At 49.5% G+C, this 20511-nt stretch overlaps 2 protein-coding genes and 1 long non-coding RNA gene across 12 annotated transcripts in view; 2 read left to right on the top strand and 1 right to left on the bottom strand.

Moving 5' to 3' along the window:
* The window catches only part of ZNF79 (zinc finger protein 79), a 20731-nt gene extending 8396 nt beyond the window's left edge, over window positions 1-12335 (top strand). For all 9 annotated transcript variants that reach the window (XM_017892829.1, XM_017892828.1, XM_017892831.1 and 6 more), the window contains 3 exons: window positions 2600-2726; window positions 3401-3496; window positions 10994-12335. In XM_017892829.1, coding sequence (XP_017748318.1) covers window positions 2600-2726; window positions 3401-3496; window positions 10994-12162 — 1392 coding nt within the window. In that variant the 3' untranslated portion in view covers window positions 12163-12335. The remainder of the gene's footprint in view (window positions 1-2599; window positions 2727-3400; window positions 3497-10993) is intronic.
* A 2636-nt stretch (window positions 12336-14971) lies between these two features.
* Window positions 14972-18715, bottom strand: RPL12 (ribosomal protein L12). Of its 2 annotated transcripts, XM_017892834.1 has the most exons (7): window positions 18566-18715; window positions 18016-18089; window positions 16942-17040; window positions 16612-16693; window positions 15655-15741; window positions 15198-15310; window positions 14972-15024 (listed from the first exon to the last, which is right to left on the bottom strand). In XM_017892834.1, the coding sequence occupies exons 1-7, from the start codon at window positions 18600-18602 to the stop codon at window positions 15019-15021; spliced, it is 498 nt and encodes a 165-aa protein (XP_017748323.1). In that variant the 5' UTR covers window positions 18603-18715; the 3' UTR covers window positions 14972-15018. The 2 variants fall into 2 exon arrangements, with proteins under 2 accessions (XP_017748323.1, XP_017748322.1); XM_017892833.1 differs by having other exon boundaries at window positions 14976-15310.
* Window positions 18716-18777: 62 nt separating this feature from the next.
* On the top strand, window positions 18778-20143 carry LOC108542718 (uncharacterized). The gene is made up of 3 exons (XR_001889353.1): window positions 18778-18959; window positions 19223-19378; window positions 19662-20143. It is a non-coding gene; the product is annotated as an uncharacterized LOC108542718 (long non-coding RNA).
* Window positions 20144-20511: the final 368 nt, after the last annotated feature.

Genomic DNA, 20511 nt, shown 5'->3' with positions numbered 1-20511 from the left:
AAAAAAAAAAAAAAAAAAAAATTCATTTTTTAACTTCTTGAGTTGAATCCTTAACTCCCCTTCTTCCTTCCTTGTTTACGTTGAAAGTTTTTGGCTATATATTTTATTTTTTTTAGATATTCCAAAATTATGATTTTGATTTCTTTATCTGCCCATGTGGTTGGTCTGTGCTTTATGAGGATGGAGTTTGTGTCTCTTGTCAACACAAAACGCCAGCGCAGTCTGATTGCAGGGTGTAGTGTCTGATAGCTCTGTCAGCTCAACCTTATTAAATTGTTGCATCTTCCATGTCTTTATTCTTTTTGTTGTTTACTCACTTTGGGCTGTCAATGACTGAGTTACTTTAACATCTCTCAAAATCCTAATATTCTAAATTTCTCTTTGCATTTCCTGCAGCTTTTTCTTTACGTATTATGTATTTCTTTGTTATTTGGTTCATGACATTATATCTTTATAATGGATGTTACTTTCTTGATTATTTTAAAGTTACACAAAGATTTTAAATATTTTTTAGTTTTTTATATTTTTAATAGAGATGGGGTTTCACCATGTTGGCCAGGGTGGTGTCGAACTCCTGACCTCAGGTGATCCACCTGCATAAATATTTCTTCATTTTAAAAGGTGACCCTCTTTGTTCCACTGAAAGAACCTCTCGGTGTGATGAATGGATTGGAAGAGCAGGTAAAATCAGAGGCCCGGAGACTGGTTCCAATATGGAAATTGTTGCTGATTTGCAAGGCAGTGGTAGGGGAGTGGAAATAAACAGATGAATTCTCATGATATTAGGAGGAAGAATCAATAGAGAGTGATGCTGCAGGAAAGGAGAGGATAACACCCAGGTTGCTGGCTTGGCCAGCTAGGTGAACAAAGGCCCCATTGCCTGAGCTGGGAACAGACGAGGAACAGCAGGTGAAGATGGGTCTCTCTGTTGTGTTAGTTGAGTTTGAGGTTCCTGTGAGGCCTGGCCAGGAGACGATGTCTGCGTTAGGTTAATACTGTGTTATCTCCCGATTCGTTTCTTCCCTTTCCATCTGGCTCCCACTGTCCCCACGCCCTGTACCTAGCAGAGGATGTATTATATGGAGGAGGTGCTGCTTTGTTACACGAACAGCTTCACCTGACCTGTGTGCCTTATAGCTCCTGCCCAGAGTCTCCTAACTCCAGATCCATGTTTTCACCTGTGATAGAACATCTGCACCTGGATTTCCTGTGGCCACCTTAAACTCTGTGGGCCCCAAAACAAACTAGTTCCCTTGCTAACAGACCCCTTCTTCCCATGTTTCTTCTGTTTGTGATGACACTGTCATCTGTCTGGTCTTCCAACCAGGAAACATCTTTGATTCATTCTCAACTCTTCTCTCACAAAGTTCATTTCTGGCTTTGCATCTAGTCCCTCTCCTCAAGCAGGATCCTCTCTCAACTTGACACTGACACTGTTGGAGTTCTTAAAACCACCTCTCCATGCCTCCATCTCAAGACACAGTTGCCTTCCAGCGGCTCCCTGTTGCCTGAGGGATAAAAGCATCACATTTATCAAGTGATTGAAGCTTTTTACATTCTGACCTCAACAACCTTTCTGCCATGCTTCATCCCCCCACCCAAACTGCCTGCCATTTCCTAAACACACAAGGACTGTCTCGCCTCCATGCTTCTGCTCATGGTGCCTCTCCTGCCTTGGATAACCTTCTCTTGCTCCATCCGGAAACCTTCTCCTTCAAGGCCAGCTCAGTCATTGCCTTCACTCTGTGGTCCTTCCTCCCCGCCTTTCTGTTCTCCTGGCAACTAGTCTGTTTCTTTGACTCGTGCTACATTTGATTGTGTGCATACTTGGCTCTCCTGTTGTACTGGGTGATATCTGCGTTCACAAAAATATTTGTTAAATGTTCTGAAAATTCATCTTTCACATTTCTCTGATAATTTGCACCTGACTCTTCACTGTATCAACTCACATTCTAATTTTGCTCTTTCTGTATTATCTCTTCAAGTCCCAAGCACCCATTAATTTTTGCCCAGTTACTTCACACGCACACATATACTTTATTTATACAAAAAGTCTACTAGAATTATAAATGTGTGAAGACAAGAGACAGTGGTGTGTGTGTGTATGTATGTCAGATTATCTTAGTGTTAGGCACTGCAGTGCTGGTGATCAATAAATGCTTTCTCTTTTTTTTGCGATGGAGTCTCGCTGTGTCACACAGGCTGGAGTGCAATGGCACGATCTCAGCTCACTGCAAGCTCTGCCTCCCGGGTTCAAGCAATTCTCCTGCCTCAGCCTCCTGAGAAGCTGGGACTTACAGGCACCTGCCACCACACCCAACTAATTTTTGTATTTTTATTAGAGACAGGGTTTCGCCATGTTGGCCAGGATGGTCTTGAACTCCTAGCCTCAAGTGACCCACCTGCCTCACCTCCTGGCCTCCCAAGGTGCTGGGATTACAGGTGTGAGCCACTGCAGCCGGCCATTTTCTTCAACTACCCAGAGACCTGAATCTTTTCAAAGACTCTTTTCCAGCTCCCCCAAAACTGCCAACGTTAACCACCCCATCACCCTAGATCCTAAAGCCACTGGCAAGATGAAATGTGCTTGTTTTTTCAGGGATCCACATTCTTCAGCAGTGTGACAGTAGCTTTTGCACAAGAAGGGTGGAGGTGCCTCGTGTCTACTCCAAGGGAGAGGTACAAGGAGGGGATACCAGAAAAGTCCAGGAACCTTGTCCTACTAGGTAAGGAAATGGTTTAAGATTTTGATTCACTCAATTCTGAAAATCCATGGCACTTGCTTTCCAGTTTGTAGGGCTTTCTGACAGCTGTGATGTACCAGAGCGATGGTGTCTATTCCTCTTGTTCTCTTGGGGAAGGTCTCTGCATGCCCACTTGGCAAATAGGCAGTTTCCCTTTGCTTTCCCCAAGGCTGCACCTCCCCGTTCTCTCATTTCCCAGGAGGAGTGGGGTAACCCTCAGGTCATTTCCTCTATGTGCAGTCAGTTTCCATCTTCCTAAATTGGGAACTTGTGAGTTTAGCTTAGCTCCCTGGCTTGACCCCTCCTTGAGGCTGTTTCCTAGCTCCTTCCAGAAATGTTTTCTACAGCCTTGGCACGGCCGGGTGAGGTGGCTCTCACCTGCAATCCCAGCATTTTGGGAGGCCAAGGCGTCCAAAGACCAGCCTGAGGAACACAGTGAGACCCTGTCTCTAAAATTAAAAGGGTGTTTAAAAAGACCTTGGCACCGTATCTCTTATGTACTGCTGTAGCCCCTGGTGCAGGCACCAAGTAAGTGCTCAATAAGTATTTGTCGTCTGAATGAAATGAACAATCCGACTGGCCTGCTTGCTCTCCCCTGAGTTCTGGGTAGCTGTTCATACTTACAATTTCTAAAGCCTGTTTTTCCCGTTGAATAGGACTTCCAGTTTCCCAGCCTGGCATGAACTCCCAGTTGGAACAAAGGGAAGGCACATGGATGCTGGAGGGCGAAGACCTGCGAAGTCCCTCTCCAGGTATGTGAGCAAGCACTTAGCCAATGGGAGTCTTGGGAGCAAAAGCCCCTTTAAATCACACATAAGTGCATTTGATGATCATACCAACTGTGAGGTAGGTGCTATTACCCCATTCTATAGATGAGGAAATGATGCTGAGAGAGGCTGGCTCACTGGTTCAAAGCTTCACAGCTAGATAGTGGCAAGGCTGGGATTTGAAGCAAGCTCTGTCTGCCTCTAAAACACAGTCTTCCTCACCTCATCCTTACGGAGGCTCCCAGGGCCGGGAGGTGTTTGGGGGCACGTGTGATGTCCCTGGCCTCCAAAGAGTATCCTTCCTTATTGTTGGGAAGCAAGAGTCATCTTTGATGGCACATTCCTTGCTTAGGGTCTCCCTCACTGAGGATCCTAGGTGCCAGCTTTACCCATACCACTGGGTGTCACAGCTCCTGCTGCCACCCTATCTGGCCCCTTAATTCATTCTGCTCCTCCTTTCTCACTGCGTGGCCATGCCAGAATTTTCCAAAGGGCCAATACTAAGAAACTCAGGGAAAACAGAAGGAAAGGAGATCATAGTTTCCACTGCATCTCTCTTACCACCCATGTACAGCTGCTCTCTCCCCTCATCTCTCTCAGCCTCTGCCCTGGTGCCACCTCTGGCAGGGCCTCAGCAGCTTTTCCCTGGGGACCCAGTCACTTTTGATGTTTGAGACTTAAGGCATCAAAGGTACAAATGAATTAAACCAGTTTGAGGTGACAACATTTGACATGTTTCTAAAGATGCAGCCTGGGCTGGGCACGGTGGCTCACGCCTGTAATCCCAGCACTTGGGGAGGCCGAGGCAGGTGGATCACCTGAGGTTAGGAGTTCAAGACCAGCCTGGCCAACATGGTGAAACCCCGTCTCAACTAAAAATACAAAAAAATTAGCTGGGCGTGGTGGTGGGTGCATGTAATACCAGCTACTTCAGGAGGCTGAGGCAGGAGAATCACTTGAACCTGGGAGGCAGAGGTTGCAATGAGCCGAGATCGTGCCATTGCACTCCAGCCTGGGCAACAAGAGTGAAACTCTATCTTAAAAAAAATAAATAAAAATAAGATGCAACCTGTCTATTTGTTGCTTTATTTCTTGAGTTATAAGTTATTGCTGCTGACAGGGCAATCGGCACAAAGCCCCGGGAGCACTCTTTGCATGGTTCCATGGAGCTGCCTCTTCTCCTTCCCATCTTACCATCCTCTAAGCAGCCTGTTGCATGTTACCTCACCCTTGTGGCGTGCCCGGCCCCACTCATGCTTGTTGACACTGCCTGTGGCAGGGAGCCTCCCTGGCCTTGCTGCCTTCTTCTCCCAAGGCCCCCACTGCCTGGGCATCTCTGTGTTCTATACAGTCTACAGTTCTATACAGAAGATTGAAGTCCTCTGTGGAGCTTCAGAAATTGAGAGCAGTGTTTAGTGGAGGACAACAACTGCACTTTTCTGGGAAGAGTGTTCATGATAGTCTCAGAGGGGTTCAAGACCCTGAAAAGGTTGCTGTATTCCTTTCTTTGGGGGCTCTCATAAAAAATAACCACAAACTGGGTGGACTAAAACAATAGCATTTGATTCGCTCACAGTTCTGAAGTCTAGAGGTCTGAAACCGAGGTGTCAGCAGGGCCGGGCTCCCTCTGCAGGCTCTGGGAAGGATCTTCCCTTGCCTCTTTCAAGTTTCTGGTGGTTGCCAGCAATCTTCGGCGTTCGTTGACTTTTAGCTGCATCACTCCAATATCTGTCCCTGTCTTCATGTGGCATTCTCCTGTGTCCGGATTTCCTTCTTTTTAGGGTATTAATACACCCTAATCCAGTATGGCCTCATTTTAGCTTGATTACATCTACAAAGACTGTTTCCAAGCACGGACACATTCTGTACTTTGAGGTGGACATGATGTGGGGCTCTGTTCACCCCAGTACAGTGGTCCCAAAAGGTTGAAATCACCACATCATTAGAAACAGGAGTTGGAAAGGGGTGTTTCCACCAAGGAGGTGCTCTGAGGCAGCAGTGTAGGGCAGTAGAAGCAGCTCTGGGTGTGGGGGCCCCTGAGCGGAAAACCACCACCTCTGCCCTTATACACAGCAGGAGTCAACATAGGAGACTTCTGTGAGCAGAGAGGGGTGGGGTTTTCCCCCACACACCAAGCAAGCAATTAATTTTGTAGCAGACACCGTCTACCTGGAGATAGCATCAGATCCCACGGGTTGAGGGCTCAGTCCCACAAGGTGCCCCCTGCCCCTTCCCACCAGTCGCAAGTCCAGGCCTCCAGAACCACAGTGGCTTCAGATTGGGGTTCCCACAACCCCTCTTTGGATTACATTGATTTGTTAGAGAAAGGACACAGAACTTGGGGAAGCATTTATTTTAGAAAAGATGAAGATGAAGAGATACATGGGACGAGGTGTGGAGAAGGTGCAGGGAGCTTTCATGCCTTCCCTGGACAGCCGCCCTGCAGGAGCCTCCATGTGTTCAGCTCTCTGAAGCTCTCCAAACCCTGCCTGCCTGGGCCTTTGATTCATTGGATAGGCGTGATTGAAGCATGGACGGCATGTTGTGATGAGATTGGACAGAAAGGGCCTGATTGAACACGAGTAGACTGCGTGGGGACACCCAGCAGAGCCTTTCTGTGCAGATTCTTCTTGGCCTCTGTGCAGCATTCCTTCCTCCAGGGTATGGGGCAGGATCTTCTCTGGAATGAGGGTCGTATGGCCCACAGTCAGATTAGAGTCCTGCTTGGGCAGGTGAAAGAAGGACAGGGGGAGGTCAGAGAGAGAGTCTGTTTCTGAGGCCTAAAGTGCTCTGACATTTTAACAGAAGACTGTAGCAATGGCCGGGCGCAGTGGCTCACACCTGTAATCCCAGCACTTTGGGAGGCCGAATTGGGCAGATCACCTGAGGTCAGGAGTTTGAGACCAGCCTGGCCAACATGGGGAAACCCCATCTCTACTAAAATTACAAAAATTAGCTGGGTGTGGTGGCGGGCGCCTATAGTCCCAGCTACTTGGGAGGCTAAGGCGCAAGAATCACTTGAACCCGGGAGGCAGAGACTGCCATGAGCCGAGATCGTGCCATTGCACTCCAGCCTGGGCGACTAAGCGAGACTCTGTCTCAAAAAAAAAAAAAAAAAAAGACTGTAGCAGTGGCTGTGGGAGTTATGAGCCAGGAACTGTGGGTGAAATACACACACACAACACACGCACACACACATATACACGTATATCTTACAGTATCTCATTGAGTATGAAAGACACATACTCAAAATCCCTGCTTGCCATGCATTAACTACATGGATTCCAGGCACACCACTGAATTATGTAGTCATGTTTCCATGTATGAAAAATGTAGATGATAAAATCTTTATTTCACCAATTAACACATATATGAAAAAAGGTGCCTACTGTAGAGTTATGTAAGCTATTTGATAGTGAACAGAAGTCGTCGGGGGCAAGTCTCCACTCTGGCTATTAGAGGAGCTCAACACGGCCTCTGCTCTAACTCACAGCATGTCCTGGGCATCACTGTGCCTCTGAGAGCTGGGTTTGGGCCCTGGGTTATTCTACCCTACCCCTCCCAAGTGGCAGACCCAGGAGTTGAAAGTGCCATTCTCCCTGCTGCTCATTTTAGGGACTTCTGTGGTGGGTGTTAACACTTTCCCAGACCCTGCTGGCCAGTTGTACTAATTCTGATTCACTGAATCATTCATCAATCAGCAAATGTGCATTAAGCATTTGGTATGTACCTGGCATCATTTTAGCTGCCATGGGTAAAATGTATCCCCTTTGTTGAGCGGGGATGAGGACATAGTCTCTGCTTACATCTTCGTGAAGAACATAAACTGAGCAAACAGTAACTAATCTACTTTTTATGGTGATGAGTTGTGTGAAGAAAATAAAGCAGCACAAGGGATTAGTGACTGGGGCACAAGGCTGAGTTGGGAATAGAGGGGAGGGAGCTGTTTGAGAGCTGATGAAGAGGAAATGTCATCTTTGGAGATGACATTGGAGCCGAGATCTGAAGGAAGGGGATGAGCCAGCTGTGTGGAGGAGACCTAGGAGAGGAACATTCTGGGCCACAGCATATGTTGAGACCTTGATGTGGGAATGAGCTTGCTTAAGGATTAGAAAACCTGTGTGGCCAGAGCTTAGCAAACACGAGGAAGAGTGGTGTGCGGGGGACAGATTGTGCGGGGGCACTGGAACCATGGTAAGGCGTTTGGATTTTAGTCACCTAAGAAAATAAGCCATTAAAGAGTTTTGACGCAGGGAAGGGATGAGATTTATATTTTAAAAGAATTCAGCATTTGGCAAGTGACACTGGTGAAAAAGAATTCAGCGTATGTGTGAAGAATGGACATTGAGGGGTCAGGCATGGGAGCGGGGAGGTGAGTTAGGAGGCGGCTCTTGCAGACATGGGAATGTGAGGTGATGGTGGCCTGTAAGAGAGGGGTCAGGACATATTTTGGTGTTAAAGCCAGCAGGACTTGCTGGTGGATTGGATGTGAGACGTAGAGGAGGAGGCATTAAGCATGACCCTAGGTTTTGGCCTGAACAGTTGGGTAAGTAGGAAGATTAACAAAGGTGCTGGGTTAAAAGGGAGATGAGTAGCTCTGTTTGGGGTGTCAGGCCTGAGATGTCATCAGTCTTCTACTGGAGCCAGCACTCGAGAGAGGTGAGCTGAGGGACACGCTGTTTGTGAGCATCACGTGGTCCTCTGAATTGCCCCTTCTGCCCTTAGGTTCTTTTCTTGTCACTCTTCCTCTTCTTTTGATTTTATTTTTTTTAACGCAAATAGATGGTCTGCTTTTAAAAACTGTCAAACCCATAGATGATCGGACTTCCAAGTTACACAGAGACGCTCTCAGCCTGCAGTGGGGGCCTCTGTGCTCTTGGTTGACTGGGGGCATTGGTGTACACTTGCAGTTCTGAGGGCAGCCTACTTCATGCTTTAGGATGGTTTATAAGGAGAAGGTCCAGAGTAACAACCACGCAGATAGCACTTACTGTGTCTCAGCTACCATTCTGGGTCCTTTATGTGTCTTAACTCATTTAATCCTCACAGTGATTGTATGAGGGAGCTGCTTTCACATGTGATAAATCCAAGGTTTCAAATGATTACAGTTTGCCCAAAATCACAGAGCACGTAAGAGGTGGAACCCAGATTTGAACCCAGGCAGTCTGGCTGAAGACTGTGTATAGAAATTCAAGGTCAGATGTGGTGGCTCACACCTGTAATCCCAGCACTTGGGGAGGCTGAGGTGGGTGGATCACCTAAGGTCAGGAGTTTGAGATCAGCCTGACCAACAATGTTGAAACCCTGTCTCTACTAAAAATGCAAAATTAGCCGGGCATGGTGGCGCATGCTTGTAATCCCAGCTACTTGGGAGGCTGAGGCAGGAGAATTGCTCGAACCCAGGAGGTGGGGGTTGCAGTGAGCTGAGATCACACCATTGCACACCAGCCTGGGCAACAAGAGCGAAGCTCCATATCAGGCTGGGCATGGTGGCTCATGCCTGTAATCCCAGCACTTTGGGAGGCTGAGGTGAGTGGATCACCTGAGGTCAGGAGTTCAAGATCAGCCTGGCCAACGTGGTGAAACCCTGTCTCTACTAAAAATACAAAATTAGCCGGGCGTGGTGGTGCATGCCTATAATCCCAGCTGCTTGGGAGGCTGCGGCAGGAGAATCGCTTGAACTCGGGAGGCGGAGGTTGCAGTGAGCCAAGATCACACCATTGCATTCCGACCTGGGCAACAAGAGTGAAACTCCATCTCAAAAAAAAAAAAAAGAAAGAAAGAAAAGGTGTGGTAAAAATGCAGTATAAAAGATAAAAAATGGTACACCTGTATAGGGCACTTACCGTGAGTGGAGCTTGCAGGACTCTGGGTGAGTGAGTGAGTGAGTGGTGGGTGGATGTGAAGACTGAGGGCATTGCTGTACATGGACTTTAGAAATACTGTGCACTAAGGCTATACTAAGTTTACTTTACACATTTTTCTTTGGGAGGCTGAGGTAGGAGGATCGCTTGAGCCCAGGAGTTTGAGACCAGCCCAGACAACTTGGCAAAACCCTATCTCAACAAAAAATACAAAAACTAGCTGGATGTGGTAGCACGGGCCTGTAGTACCAGCTGCTCAGAGGCTGAGGTGGGAGGATCACTTGAGCCCAGGGGGTCAAGGCTGCAGTGAGCCATGATCGTGCCAGTGTGCTCCAGCCTGGGCGACAGTGAGATCCTGTCTCAAAATGTGTGTTTGTGTGTGTGTGTGTGTGTGTGTGTGTGTGTGTGTGTAGTACTATTTTTATTTTTAAACTCTTGTTAAAAACTAAGAAACTCACACATGAGCCCAGACCTGATGGGATCATGCATATCACTGTCTACATCTCCATACCTTGTCCAACTGGAAGATCTTCAGGGGCAATAACAAGCATGGAGCTGTCATCTCTAAGATAACAGTACCTTCTGGAAAACCTCCTGAAGGACCTGCCTGAGGCAGTTTTACAGATAACTTTTTTTTTTTAGTGGAAGGAGTACAGTGTAAAGTAACTATTAAAAGCATAGTATAGGTTGGGTGTGGTGGCTCACACCTTTCATCCCCAGCACTTTGGGAGGCCGAGGCGGGAGGGTCCCTTGAGTCCAGGAGTTCGAGACCAGCCTGGCCAATGTTGGGAGACCCTGTCTCTCCAAAATATCAAAATTACCCAGGCATGGTGGTGTGCTCCTGTAGTTCCAGCTATTCAGGAGACTGAGGTGGCAGGATCGCTTGAGCCCAGGAGTCTGAGGCTACAGTGAGCTGTGACTATGCCACCGCCCTCCAGCCTGAGTGAGACTCTGTCTCAATTAAAAATATATATTAAGTATAGTAAATATGTAAACTGGTAACGTAGTTATTAAGTATTATGTACAGTGCATAATTGTATGTGCTGTACTTTCATATGACTGGCAGTGCAGTCGGTTTTTTTACACCAGCATCACCACAAACGTGAGTAATGCGTTGCACTACAACATTATGATGGCTTTGAATTCAGTAGGTAGTAGGCTCCATTACACTCTTTTTTTTTTTTTTTTTTTTTTTTTTTTTGAGACGGAGTCTCGCTCTGTCTGCCCAGGCTGGAGTACAGTGGCCGGATCTCAGCTCACTGCAAGCTCCGCCTCCCGGGTTTACGCACATTCTCCTGCCTCAGCCTCCCGAGTAGCTGGGACTACAGGCGCCCGCCACCTTGCCCGGCTAGTTTTTTGTATTTTTTAGTAGAGACGGGGTTTCACGGTGTTAGCCAGGATGGTCTCGATCTCCTGACCTCGTGATCCGCCCGTCTCGGCCTCCCAAAGTGCTGGGATTACAGGCTTGAGCCACCGCGCCCAGCCTCATTACACTCTTATGAAAGGAGGTGAGTCATCAAACCTGTGTGTGTAAGAGCTTGGCCAGACTCCCTCAGCCTTTGGTTTTCCTTCCACCAAGGGAACACAATAGCTTTTCTCATTTTCTTTTTTTTCCCAGGCTGGAAGATTGTGTCTGAATCACCACCAGAGCAAGCCCTTTCTGAAGAATCATTCCAAGACCCCCATGTAGAGATGCCCCCTGGGGATTCAGACCACAGGACCAGTGAGCCTGAGAAGAGCTTCAGTCTGAGACCAGTCCTCTCTCCGCAACAGAGAGTGCCCGTGGAAGCAAGACCTCGCAAACGTGAGACGCACACCAAGAGCTTCAAGAACTCGGGAATCGTGAAACCTCACAGAGCAAAACCGTATGCATGTAATGAATGTGGCAAAGCCTTCAGTTACTGTTCTTCCCTTTCTCAGCATCAGAAGAGCCACACTGGAGAGAAGCCCTATGAGTGCAGTGAGTGTGGGAAGGCCTTCAGCCAGAGCTCATCTCTCATTCAGCACCAGAGGATTCACACTGGAGAGAAACCTTACAAGTGCGGTGAATGTGGAAGAGCCTTCAGCCAGAATGCCAACCTCACCAAACACCAGCGAACTCACACCGGAGAAAAGCCCTACAGATGCAGCGAGTGTGAGAAAGCCTTCAGTGACTGCTCAGCTCTTGTTCAGCATCAGAGAATTCATACCGGAGAGAAGCCCTACGAATGCAGCGACTGTGGGAAGGCCTTCCGTCACAGTGCAAACCTCACGAACCACCAGAGGACTCACACTGGGGAGAAGCCCTACAAGTGCAGCGAGTGTGGGAAGGCCTTCAGTTATTGCGCAGCGTTCATTCAGCACCAGAGGATTCACACCGGGGAGAAGCCCTACAGATGTGCTGCGTGTGGGAAGGCCTTCAGCCAGAGTGCAAACCTCACAAACCATCAGAGGACTCACACCGGGGAGAAACCCTACAAGTGCAGCGAGTGTGGGAAGGCCTTCAGCCAGAGTACGAATCTCATAATCCACCAAAAGACCCACACCGGGGAGAAGCCATACAAATGTAATGAATGTGGGAAATTCTTCAGTGAGAGCTCAGCCCTCATTCGACATCACATAATCCACACCGGAGAAAAACCTTATGAGTGTAACGAGTGTGGTAAAGCGTTTAACCAGAGCTCATCCCTTAGTCAGCATCAGAGAATCCACACAGGCGTGAAACCCTATGAATGCAGTGAGTGTGGGAAGGCCTTCCGGTGCAGCTCTGCCTTCATTAGACATCAGAGACTCCATGCCAGAGAGTAACCAGGAACATGGTGGAAGTGGAGAGTCCTGGACATGCCGACTCAGGACAGATGGGTGAGGATCTGAGAAATGCTAAAGGCTCAAAAGCATCTGAAGATATCTAATTTAGAGTCTGCAGCCCAGAGCCAAATGCAAAAACACCTTCAGTAAACAGCCACTATTTCACATGCTGTGTGTGGACGCTCAGCTCTGTAACACCTTCTTTCTGTAAGCATCAAAAGATCCAGGGCTCCATTCAGTTGCAGGTTTGCCTTTATTCAGTGGCCCAGAGCACTTTATTTGGTAAGCATTCCAGAAATCTGAGTTTATTCGGAGTAAGTGACCAAATCAATGAGTAAAGAACTTGGCTCCTACATCAAAGCCAAGTCTTTGGGCAATGCTGGCAGTTTCTCCTGGAAGTAATGAGAAATGTTGTGAAAGAACTCAGAGCATTGGCCAGAAATGATTGAAAAACCATCAAATTTGGGGCAGGGGGAGGTGTAAATACAAATACAAGTGAGAACAGGGATTCCAGAGCCAACTATGAAATACCAGAATCTCCTTGAGGTGGGGAACATTCCTTGATGTTCCAAAGCTCAGAAAAGCATAGCCAGGCCCAGCCTTTGTAGATCTTGTTGCTGTCAGAAAGAGCCCACCTAGGCAGATCACAAGGTCAGGAGTTTGAGACCAGCCTGACCAACATGGTGAAACCCTATCTCCACTAAAAATACAAAAACTTGTGGGGTATGGTGGCACCTGCCTGTAATCCCAGCTACTCAGGAGGCTGAAGCAGGAGAATCGCTTGAACCCAGGAGGCAGAGGTTGCAGTGAGCCAAGATTGCAACACTGCACTCCAGCCTGGGCGAGAGCGAGACTGCATCTCAACAAAAAAAGAGCCCACCCACAGGTTACTCGTGTTGAGGGTAGTGTGCGCTGCTAATGAATTGGGAGGCACATCCCTTTCCACGGAGAATAGGAAGCACCCAGAATGGGGAGGTGTGTGACAGCCATGCTGGACTCAGAGGCAGGTGACTCATAAACTGCCCCCGGGTCCTGATTCTCCTTTCTCCCTCATGGAGAACAGTAGTGTTCCCCTCCTATTAAGAGATCCAGATTTTTGCCTTTGGCCTGCTTAGTGTCTTATTTACTGTTTCCTTGGTGACTTAGTGCAGTCCCTTCTAGGACACTGGAATGCTTTTGTGCCAGCCCCTCATTCTCACCTAGGCTGGAGTGCAGTGGTATAATCATAGCTTGCTGAAGACTCTACTTGTGCACCACCTCAGCATCACAAGTAGCCAGGCACACAAGCTACCACACCCAGCTAGCTTTCTGGAGAAAGTGTCTGCTATGTTGCCCAGGCTGGTCTTAATTCCTGACCTCAAGGAATGCTCCTGCCGCAGCCTCCCAAAGTTCTGGGATTACAGGCAAAAGCCACTGTATCCAAAACAGAATCCACTCCCTAACTCAGGGGGTCCAGGTAGTCCTTTCCACTTAAGGTAGTTCTCCAACCTGGGGTGACACAAAAGCACTGATCTAGAGACCACTGGCGAAAACTAATGTGCAAACAAATGAGTCATAAAGGGGAAATCAATTTCTCGGGGCCACCATTTCCAACTCCCTTTACTCCAGTACCCAGAATCCTCTCCCAGCTCATGCTTCAAGGTTCATCTTAAAAGGGAGTGATGAGCGCAGACTCTAGAAAGTTGATCAGAAGGAACAGAACTGTGGGAAGATGAGACTTAAGACAAGGTAAGACAGCAAATACTGTAAGCCACCTGAATTCAGAGAAAAGGTTGGAAAAACAGTTTACAGTTAAACAGATGACGTGAACCTCACTTTCACAGAACCAAAGGATTAGTCCAGGACTAATCGTTAGTCCAGGAAAGTGGTCAGGCTAATTTGTTGTATCATTGGTTCTGAGCCCTGGCTGTGCACTGGAATGGCTAGCGAAACAGGTCCTGGGCTGGGCGCGGTGGCTCAAGCCTGTAATCCCAGCACTGTGGGAGGCCGAGGCGGGCGGATCACGAGGTCAGGAGATCGAGACCACCCTGGCTAACACGGTGAAACCCCGTCTCTACTAAAATACAAAAAACTAGCCGGGCGAGGTGGCGGGCGCCTGTAGTCCCAGCTACTCGGGAGGCTGAGGCAGGAGAATGGCGTAAACCTGGGAGGCGGAGCTTGCAGTGAGCTGAGATCCGGCCACTGCACTCCAGCCTGGGCCACAGAGCGAGACTCCGTCTCAAAAAAAAAAAAAAAACAGGTCCTGGGCCCCCAACCCACTCTCACTCCAGTTGGTCAGGGATGGACAGCTACACTCCCCATGTGTTCAGGTTTTGTGTTAGAGCATTTCTTAGGAACGGCTTCATGATAGTCTACAAAAAGTGTTTCCTGGCCAGGCATGGTGGCTCACGCCTGTAATCCCAACACTTTGGGAGGCCAAAGGCAGGCAGATCGAGGTCAGGAGTTCGAGACTGGCCTGACCAATATGGCAAAACCCTGTCTTTACTAAAAATAAAAATTAGCCAGGTGTGGTAGCATGTGTCTGTAATCCCAGCTACTCAGGAGGCTGAGGCTGGAGAATTGCTTGAACATGGAAGGCAGAGGTTGTGGTGAACCGAGATGGCGCCATTGCACTCCAGCCTGGGCAACAAGAGCAGAAACTCCATCTCAAAAAAAACGCTTCCTTCCTGAGCTCAGCCCAGCCCATACAGGGCAGTTTTGTTACCCACTACAAGGTGCTTGTTACTTCTCCACAGGCTCTGCCACCTTGACCCCACTGACCACCCCACAAAGGAGCTAGCTCCTTCAAGGAAGACGCCACACCAAAAAATCCACCAGTTGTCAAATGATCCTTTATTGAAATACTTTCCTTTGTGCTTAACTCTGTGGGAAAGGAAAAAAAGTCTTTATCAGTAAGAGGGAAAGTTTAAAAGGATTATCCGAACCCCACCAGTAACCATTTCCAAAACTTCCCAGCTTATCTCTGTGAATACATTGAGTGGCCCCCCTTTTGCCCCTATTGTAACAATGGAAAATGAAGCAAAAAAGTCACTTACGGCTGGGCATTCCACAGCACCACTGTTGATGTCATCTATGATGTCATGAGGGTGGCGGCCATCAACATTACAGCCCACAGACTGGGCAGTCCCCAGGATCTCTTTAATGGTTCCTTTAGTAAAGAAATGGTGGCACTGGAGGTGCTGGCTCAGTCCCTCATAATCCTCATACTAGGGAATACTCAAGGGGTTCATAGCAGGCAATGGAAGGAATGAGGTTCCTGCTCCCCTAATACAGAGTGCAGAGCTCCATCTAGTCCCATGACCCTGAATGCAAAGCTTCCATGGGTCCTTGATGCTCAGATTAAACACATCCAATTTAAGATCCATCCATTCTTTCAGTCTCAGAAAACACCCCATCTTGGGTCTCACTGAGCACCCTTTAAGTGGGAAGAATGTTATCACTCAGTGAAAACACAACTACAGTTACAGCGGTTACATGTTGTCCTGCTCTTACCAGAGAGTTCTCTGGCTAAGGATCGGTGCCGCATCTGTCGAGCAATGTTGATGATCTCATCAAAAGTGATATTCCCACTGTGTTTAACTGCAGAAGAGAAAACAGCAAAACCTTTGTTACCATCTGAAGCCAAAGCAGATCATGTGTCCTTCATTTCATTTCTAGGCTGTTCCCATGCTTTCGGCACAGAGTCATCCACATGAAGAACAACCCTGTTTCCTAAGCTGGGGTTTACTATCAGCTCACCACTGGATTGCACCAGCCAACAGAGACCTGGTCAGGTGCAGTGGCGGGTGGCTGAGGGCAAAACCAAGCCTTCACAAATATGCCATGGCAGAAACTGTTTTAGAGATGAGAAATGATAAGCTTAAATTGCCAGGGACAGTTAAACTGCCCAGTACCTGCCGGCTCTATGTGGTCTGATTATAGGTCACTGTTGCTGACGTCTTCCTCCCACATGCACTGACTGGGGCCTGCCCCACACAGAGACTACATGGACACTTTTTTTTTTTTTTTTTTTTGAGACAGTGTCTCACTGTCACCCAAGCTGGAGTGCAGTGGCATGAATTTGGCTCACTGCTACCACCTCCACCTCCTGGGTTCGAGTGATTCTCCTGTCTCAGTCATCAGAGTAGCCAGGACTACAGGTGGGCACCACCAGGCTAATTTTCGTATTTTTTGGTGGAGATGGGGGTTTCACCATGTTGGCCAGGCTGGTCTCAAACTCCTGACCTCAAGTGATCCGCCTGCCTCAGCCTCCCAGAGTGCTGGGATTACACAGGTGTGAGCCACCCAGCATATATGGCACTTTTTGATACCACCTGGCTCTAGCAGCCTTAACCATATCAACACCCAATAGCCATGTCAACCCCAGGTTTCCTTTAAGGGAAAACAGCCATATATATCAAACATCTCACAAACCATTACCAAAACCAAACTAGGGAAAAGACAACTCACTGTTTTTCTGTTTCTTTCTGTCTCTTGGTGGTTCCTTGAGGGCTTTGATGATCAGGGCAGAGGCAGAAGGCACCACCTCAATCTGCAGAGGAGATTCTTGGTTAATACTCCGCCTCCAGTGAATACTGCCATGCATGCTGGCTTTCAGAAATCGCGGCCACACACTGTCCAAGTCTCTCCCCTAGGTCTGTACTCCTGACAAAGCCTCCCCAACAAGGTAAAATCACTCAGCTGACCACTGGTGGCAAAAATACTCTATTCAGGAATCCCAGAGGGTTGCTACCTCTGTCCCCCCACCCTCCAATCCCGAAACCAAGAACAAGTAAATACCTGGGCCTGTCTGTTCTGAATGGTCAGTTTCACTGTAATCCTCAGGCCCTTCCAGTCACCCGTTGCCTTGGCAATGTCATCACCCACCTTTTTCGGAGACTGGAAATAAAGGAATGTAATCAACATAGTGTCCAGATGTGAACCACAGCCTTGAAACCTGCCCACCACTTCTCACTTGGCAACAAAGGGAGCTATCTCAAGTTAGGTACTTAAGGGCACCTTCCCAATCAGCACAGCTATCACCATAGCATAAATTGGGGGTTGGGGTTGTCTCCTCCAGGACTGTAAACTGCAGACTTGGCCACAATGGAATCTAGACCCCTCCTAAGTGCCCATGTGCTTAAGGAGGGGGATTTTCAGCCCTGCTGACATTAGAATCACCTAAGGAGCTTTCAAAATATTAGGTTCCCATGTCAGACCATCCACGTCCATCTGCCTGGATGGGGGTCTGATTATTTGCTAAGTGTCCCTTAAGCGCCAGCTCAGCTAAGGGCCAAGGAAGAGTAGTTAAGATACAGGTTAAGAAAGACCAATAGGGAAGAGCATTTGGGACAGCGGACCCCTGTGCCAAGGATTACATAAAGGCCTAATGAAATTCAGGGAAATCCAAGAGTACAGAATGACGGGGAAGGCAGCACTTGCTCAGGCATAAGGCACAGCCCGTCACATTAACTGCTAGGTTTACATCCACAACACAGCTGGCAACACTCACTGGATCTTCACCCACACCCCATTTAATCTTCCCAACAATGCCATGCCCACTTCCCTGACGAGGAAATACAGATACTGGCTGCCCAATGTCACTAAGCCACTCCCAACTTCAAAACTCCCCCTTGGGCCCACCCCTCAGGTGCCTCAAAGCAGCAGTGGAGACACCTGGAGCTAATTACAATTTAAAGGCACCAGGTTCGATGTTTCACGCATGACCTTCCTAAGGTACCTAGTACTAGTTAGTGGCTCAGGCCTAGTGAGGGTGACAATCCAAGACACGAGGGCACCTCTGGCACAGACTCCACGAGCCGGCGCTTAACTCTGCTCTAAGTGAAAACATGCCCCTTGGCGGGGATGACGTACCAGACCCAGGGGGCCGATCTTGGGGGCCAGCGCAGAAGTGGCACCGACTTCACCTCCGGTGCACCTCAGGTATACTGGAGGAAAAGAAGGGTTAGTGTCTCTGCAGAGGGAGCTCCCGAGCCACAGCCCTCTCAGCGTCTTTCCGGGGCTGGACACACCACCCTCCGCCTCTTCTCCAAACAGCACCGAGCGTGAGGCCGGCCACCCGCTCCTCCCTCGGGCGTGGGCAGCTCCGAACCTCACACCGCGGAGGCGTGGAGAGAGCCCCGTCGCCCGCGAACCCAGGCCAGTGGGTCCAAACGCCAGAAGACAAGCCTTACCCTAGGGCCTGCGGGCTCCCAAGCCGCCACAGGTGGTTCGGTCCTCCCTCCCCACCTACACGTGGAGAAGCTAAGGCCCAGAAAGACTGAGGCTTGGCCAGGACGGCGCAGCACCGGGAAGGCCTCTAGGAGGCAGCGGCTTTAAAAGCCCCATATTAGAAAGCTTTGCACGCGCGGCGGGGCCAAGTGATGCTCCATCCCGCAGCCCCGGCCACAACTAGAGCACGCACCGACTTTGATCTCATTGGGGTCGAACTTCGGCGGCATGGTGGAGGCGGCTGGTGTCGGATGAACCCGGATTCGGGACGACCGAAGAAAGTTGCACCTTTGCCCCCTCCGAGCCGAAAGCCGAAAGGCCGGAAATCGCACGGACGACGCCGGATATAGGCAGGAAAAACCCGGCTATCGCGAGAACTGTCGTCACTGCCCAGCCTTCCAGAGACGCTTTTGTAGCCATGTTTGTTGTGGGCAGGCGCCTGAGGCTGACGGCTGGCGAGCTGGGCACCGCGGTGCGCTGAAGCTAGAGATTCCGAAAGGGAGATCGGGCAGTTCGCTCCGGAGACGTCTGAGAAGAGGGGTTGCTCCCGTGATCCTAGGCCTAGCTGTTTCCCATATTCCTTTATCGTGAGTGTCACCCTGGTCCCCAACACCCAATCCCAGAGCCCCGCCCCTCCCCTGAGGGGTCCGTTGTCCCATTCCGAGACCCCAGTACCGCAGCGACCCCTGCCCCCTCCAGCACTTGGTGTGTGCACTTTAGTTATCAAAACTGTCTATTTATGTGGAAATCCAGTCCCGCTTTTCATTCTGAGAGTCCGCGGTTCCTAGAGCCTCAGACTTCGTCATCCCGGTCTGCGTGACTTTCTGAGATTCTTAGTTTCTGTCTCCAGCACCTGCGTTTGAAGGAGACCAGACTCCGGCTCCGCCCGGCCCGTGCCGGGTGGTCTGCGGCCCCGAGTCCTTGACCACGCCTTCCGAGTGATCAGCCTGCCCTCGGGTGCACCCGCGGTTCCCAACGTGGGGGATCCCCCCATCCTCAAAGCCAGGTCAGCCACTGCCCACCCCACCCCAGGAAATATGGATGTGGCCCTCCCCCCGCATCTAGGCTGGACGTCGGAAAGGGAGGGACAGGCATGTGGGGCAGCCTGGAAAGAGCTGATCTTCTGGGAGGGGTGGGAGAGCGATGGTGGTTGGGAGGAAGTGGGGGGGAGGGCTGCACATCGGGAAGGGGGTGCAGGAGGGTTAGTGACTGGGGAGCAGAAGGGTAAGTGCTGGTCATCAGGGAGTGATGGGAGGGGGCTGTTTTCAAACCATTCCCCATCCTTGCAGACAGGTGGGGTGACAAGAAGGGCCTGAGCTGGCTCTGCAGGCCTGGCTGCCTCCCCAGACAGCCCCGCCCCTGTGGGTGCAGAGCTGCCATCTCTGCCCATCCCTCTGAGGACTGGGTGTATGTCTTCTTCAGCTGCATCTCCTCCCATGGCTGTCTTCTCCCTAGCTCCTCTGGTGGGCCCTGAATCAATGCTGCTTGCATGTGGGTGCTTTGTGGCTCACATTTATTGAGCGCTCATGTGCCAGGTCCTGTATTATGCGCTTGACATATATAAAGTCATTGGATCCTCACAGAAGCCAGTGTTGGTAGCGTGATTACTTAAACTTTACAGATGAGGAAACTGAGGCTCTGAGAGGTGAACCAAGGTGACCTCTGCAGTCGTGGGTGGCACATCTCGGATTCAAATCCAGTTCTCTTTCATCCCAAAGCCTGTGCTGCTCACCATGCACTTCCCTGGGTGATTGCTTCCTGGCTCATTGCCATCCCTTATCCTGCTCTGATATTTACAGACACTGTGCAGGCCCTGGGCAGGCAGTGAGCACCTGGCTCTGAGTTCAGGACAGTGTACTTCGTGTGTGCCAAGTTATGTGAGCACCAAGGAGTCGGGCAAATCCCACAGGTCAGGACTTGAGAGACCACGGTTCCAGGCTGGCTTCCAGGCTGCAATCCAGGCTGTACAGCCAGGCCACTGAACTTAATAAGCATCTGCTTCTTCACTTTATTTATTTATTTATTATTATTTTCTGAGACAGAGTCTCCCTCTGTCACTGGCTGGAGTGCAGTGGCATGATCTCGGTTCACTGCAACCTCCGCCTCCTGGGTTCAAGTGATTCTCATACCTCAGCCTTC

This window comes from Rhinopithecus bieti, unplaced genomic scaffold, assembly GCF_001698545.2.
Source record: "Rhinopithecus bieti isolate Rb0 unplaced genomic scaffold, ASM169854v2 scaffold_22745, whole genome shotgun sequence".
Lineage (NCBI taxonomy): Eukaryota > Metazoa > Chordata > Mammalia > Primates > Cercopithecidae > Rhinopithecus > Rhinopithecus bieti.
This window is presented reverse-complemented; position numbering and strand designations above follow the sequence as displayed.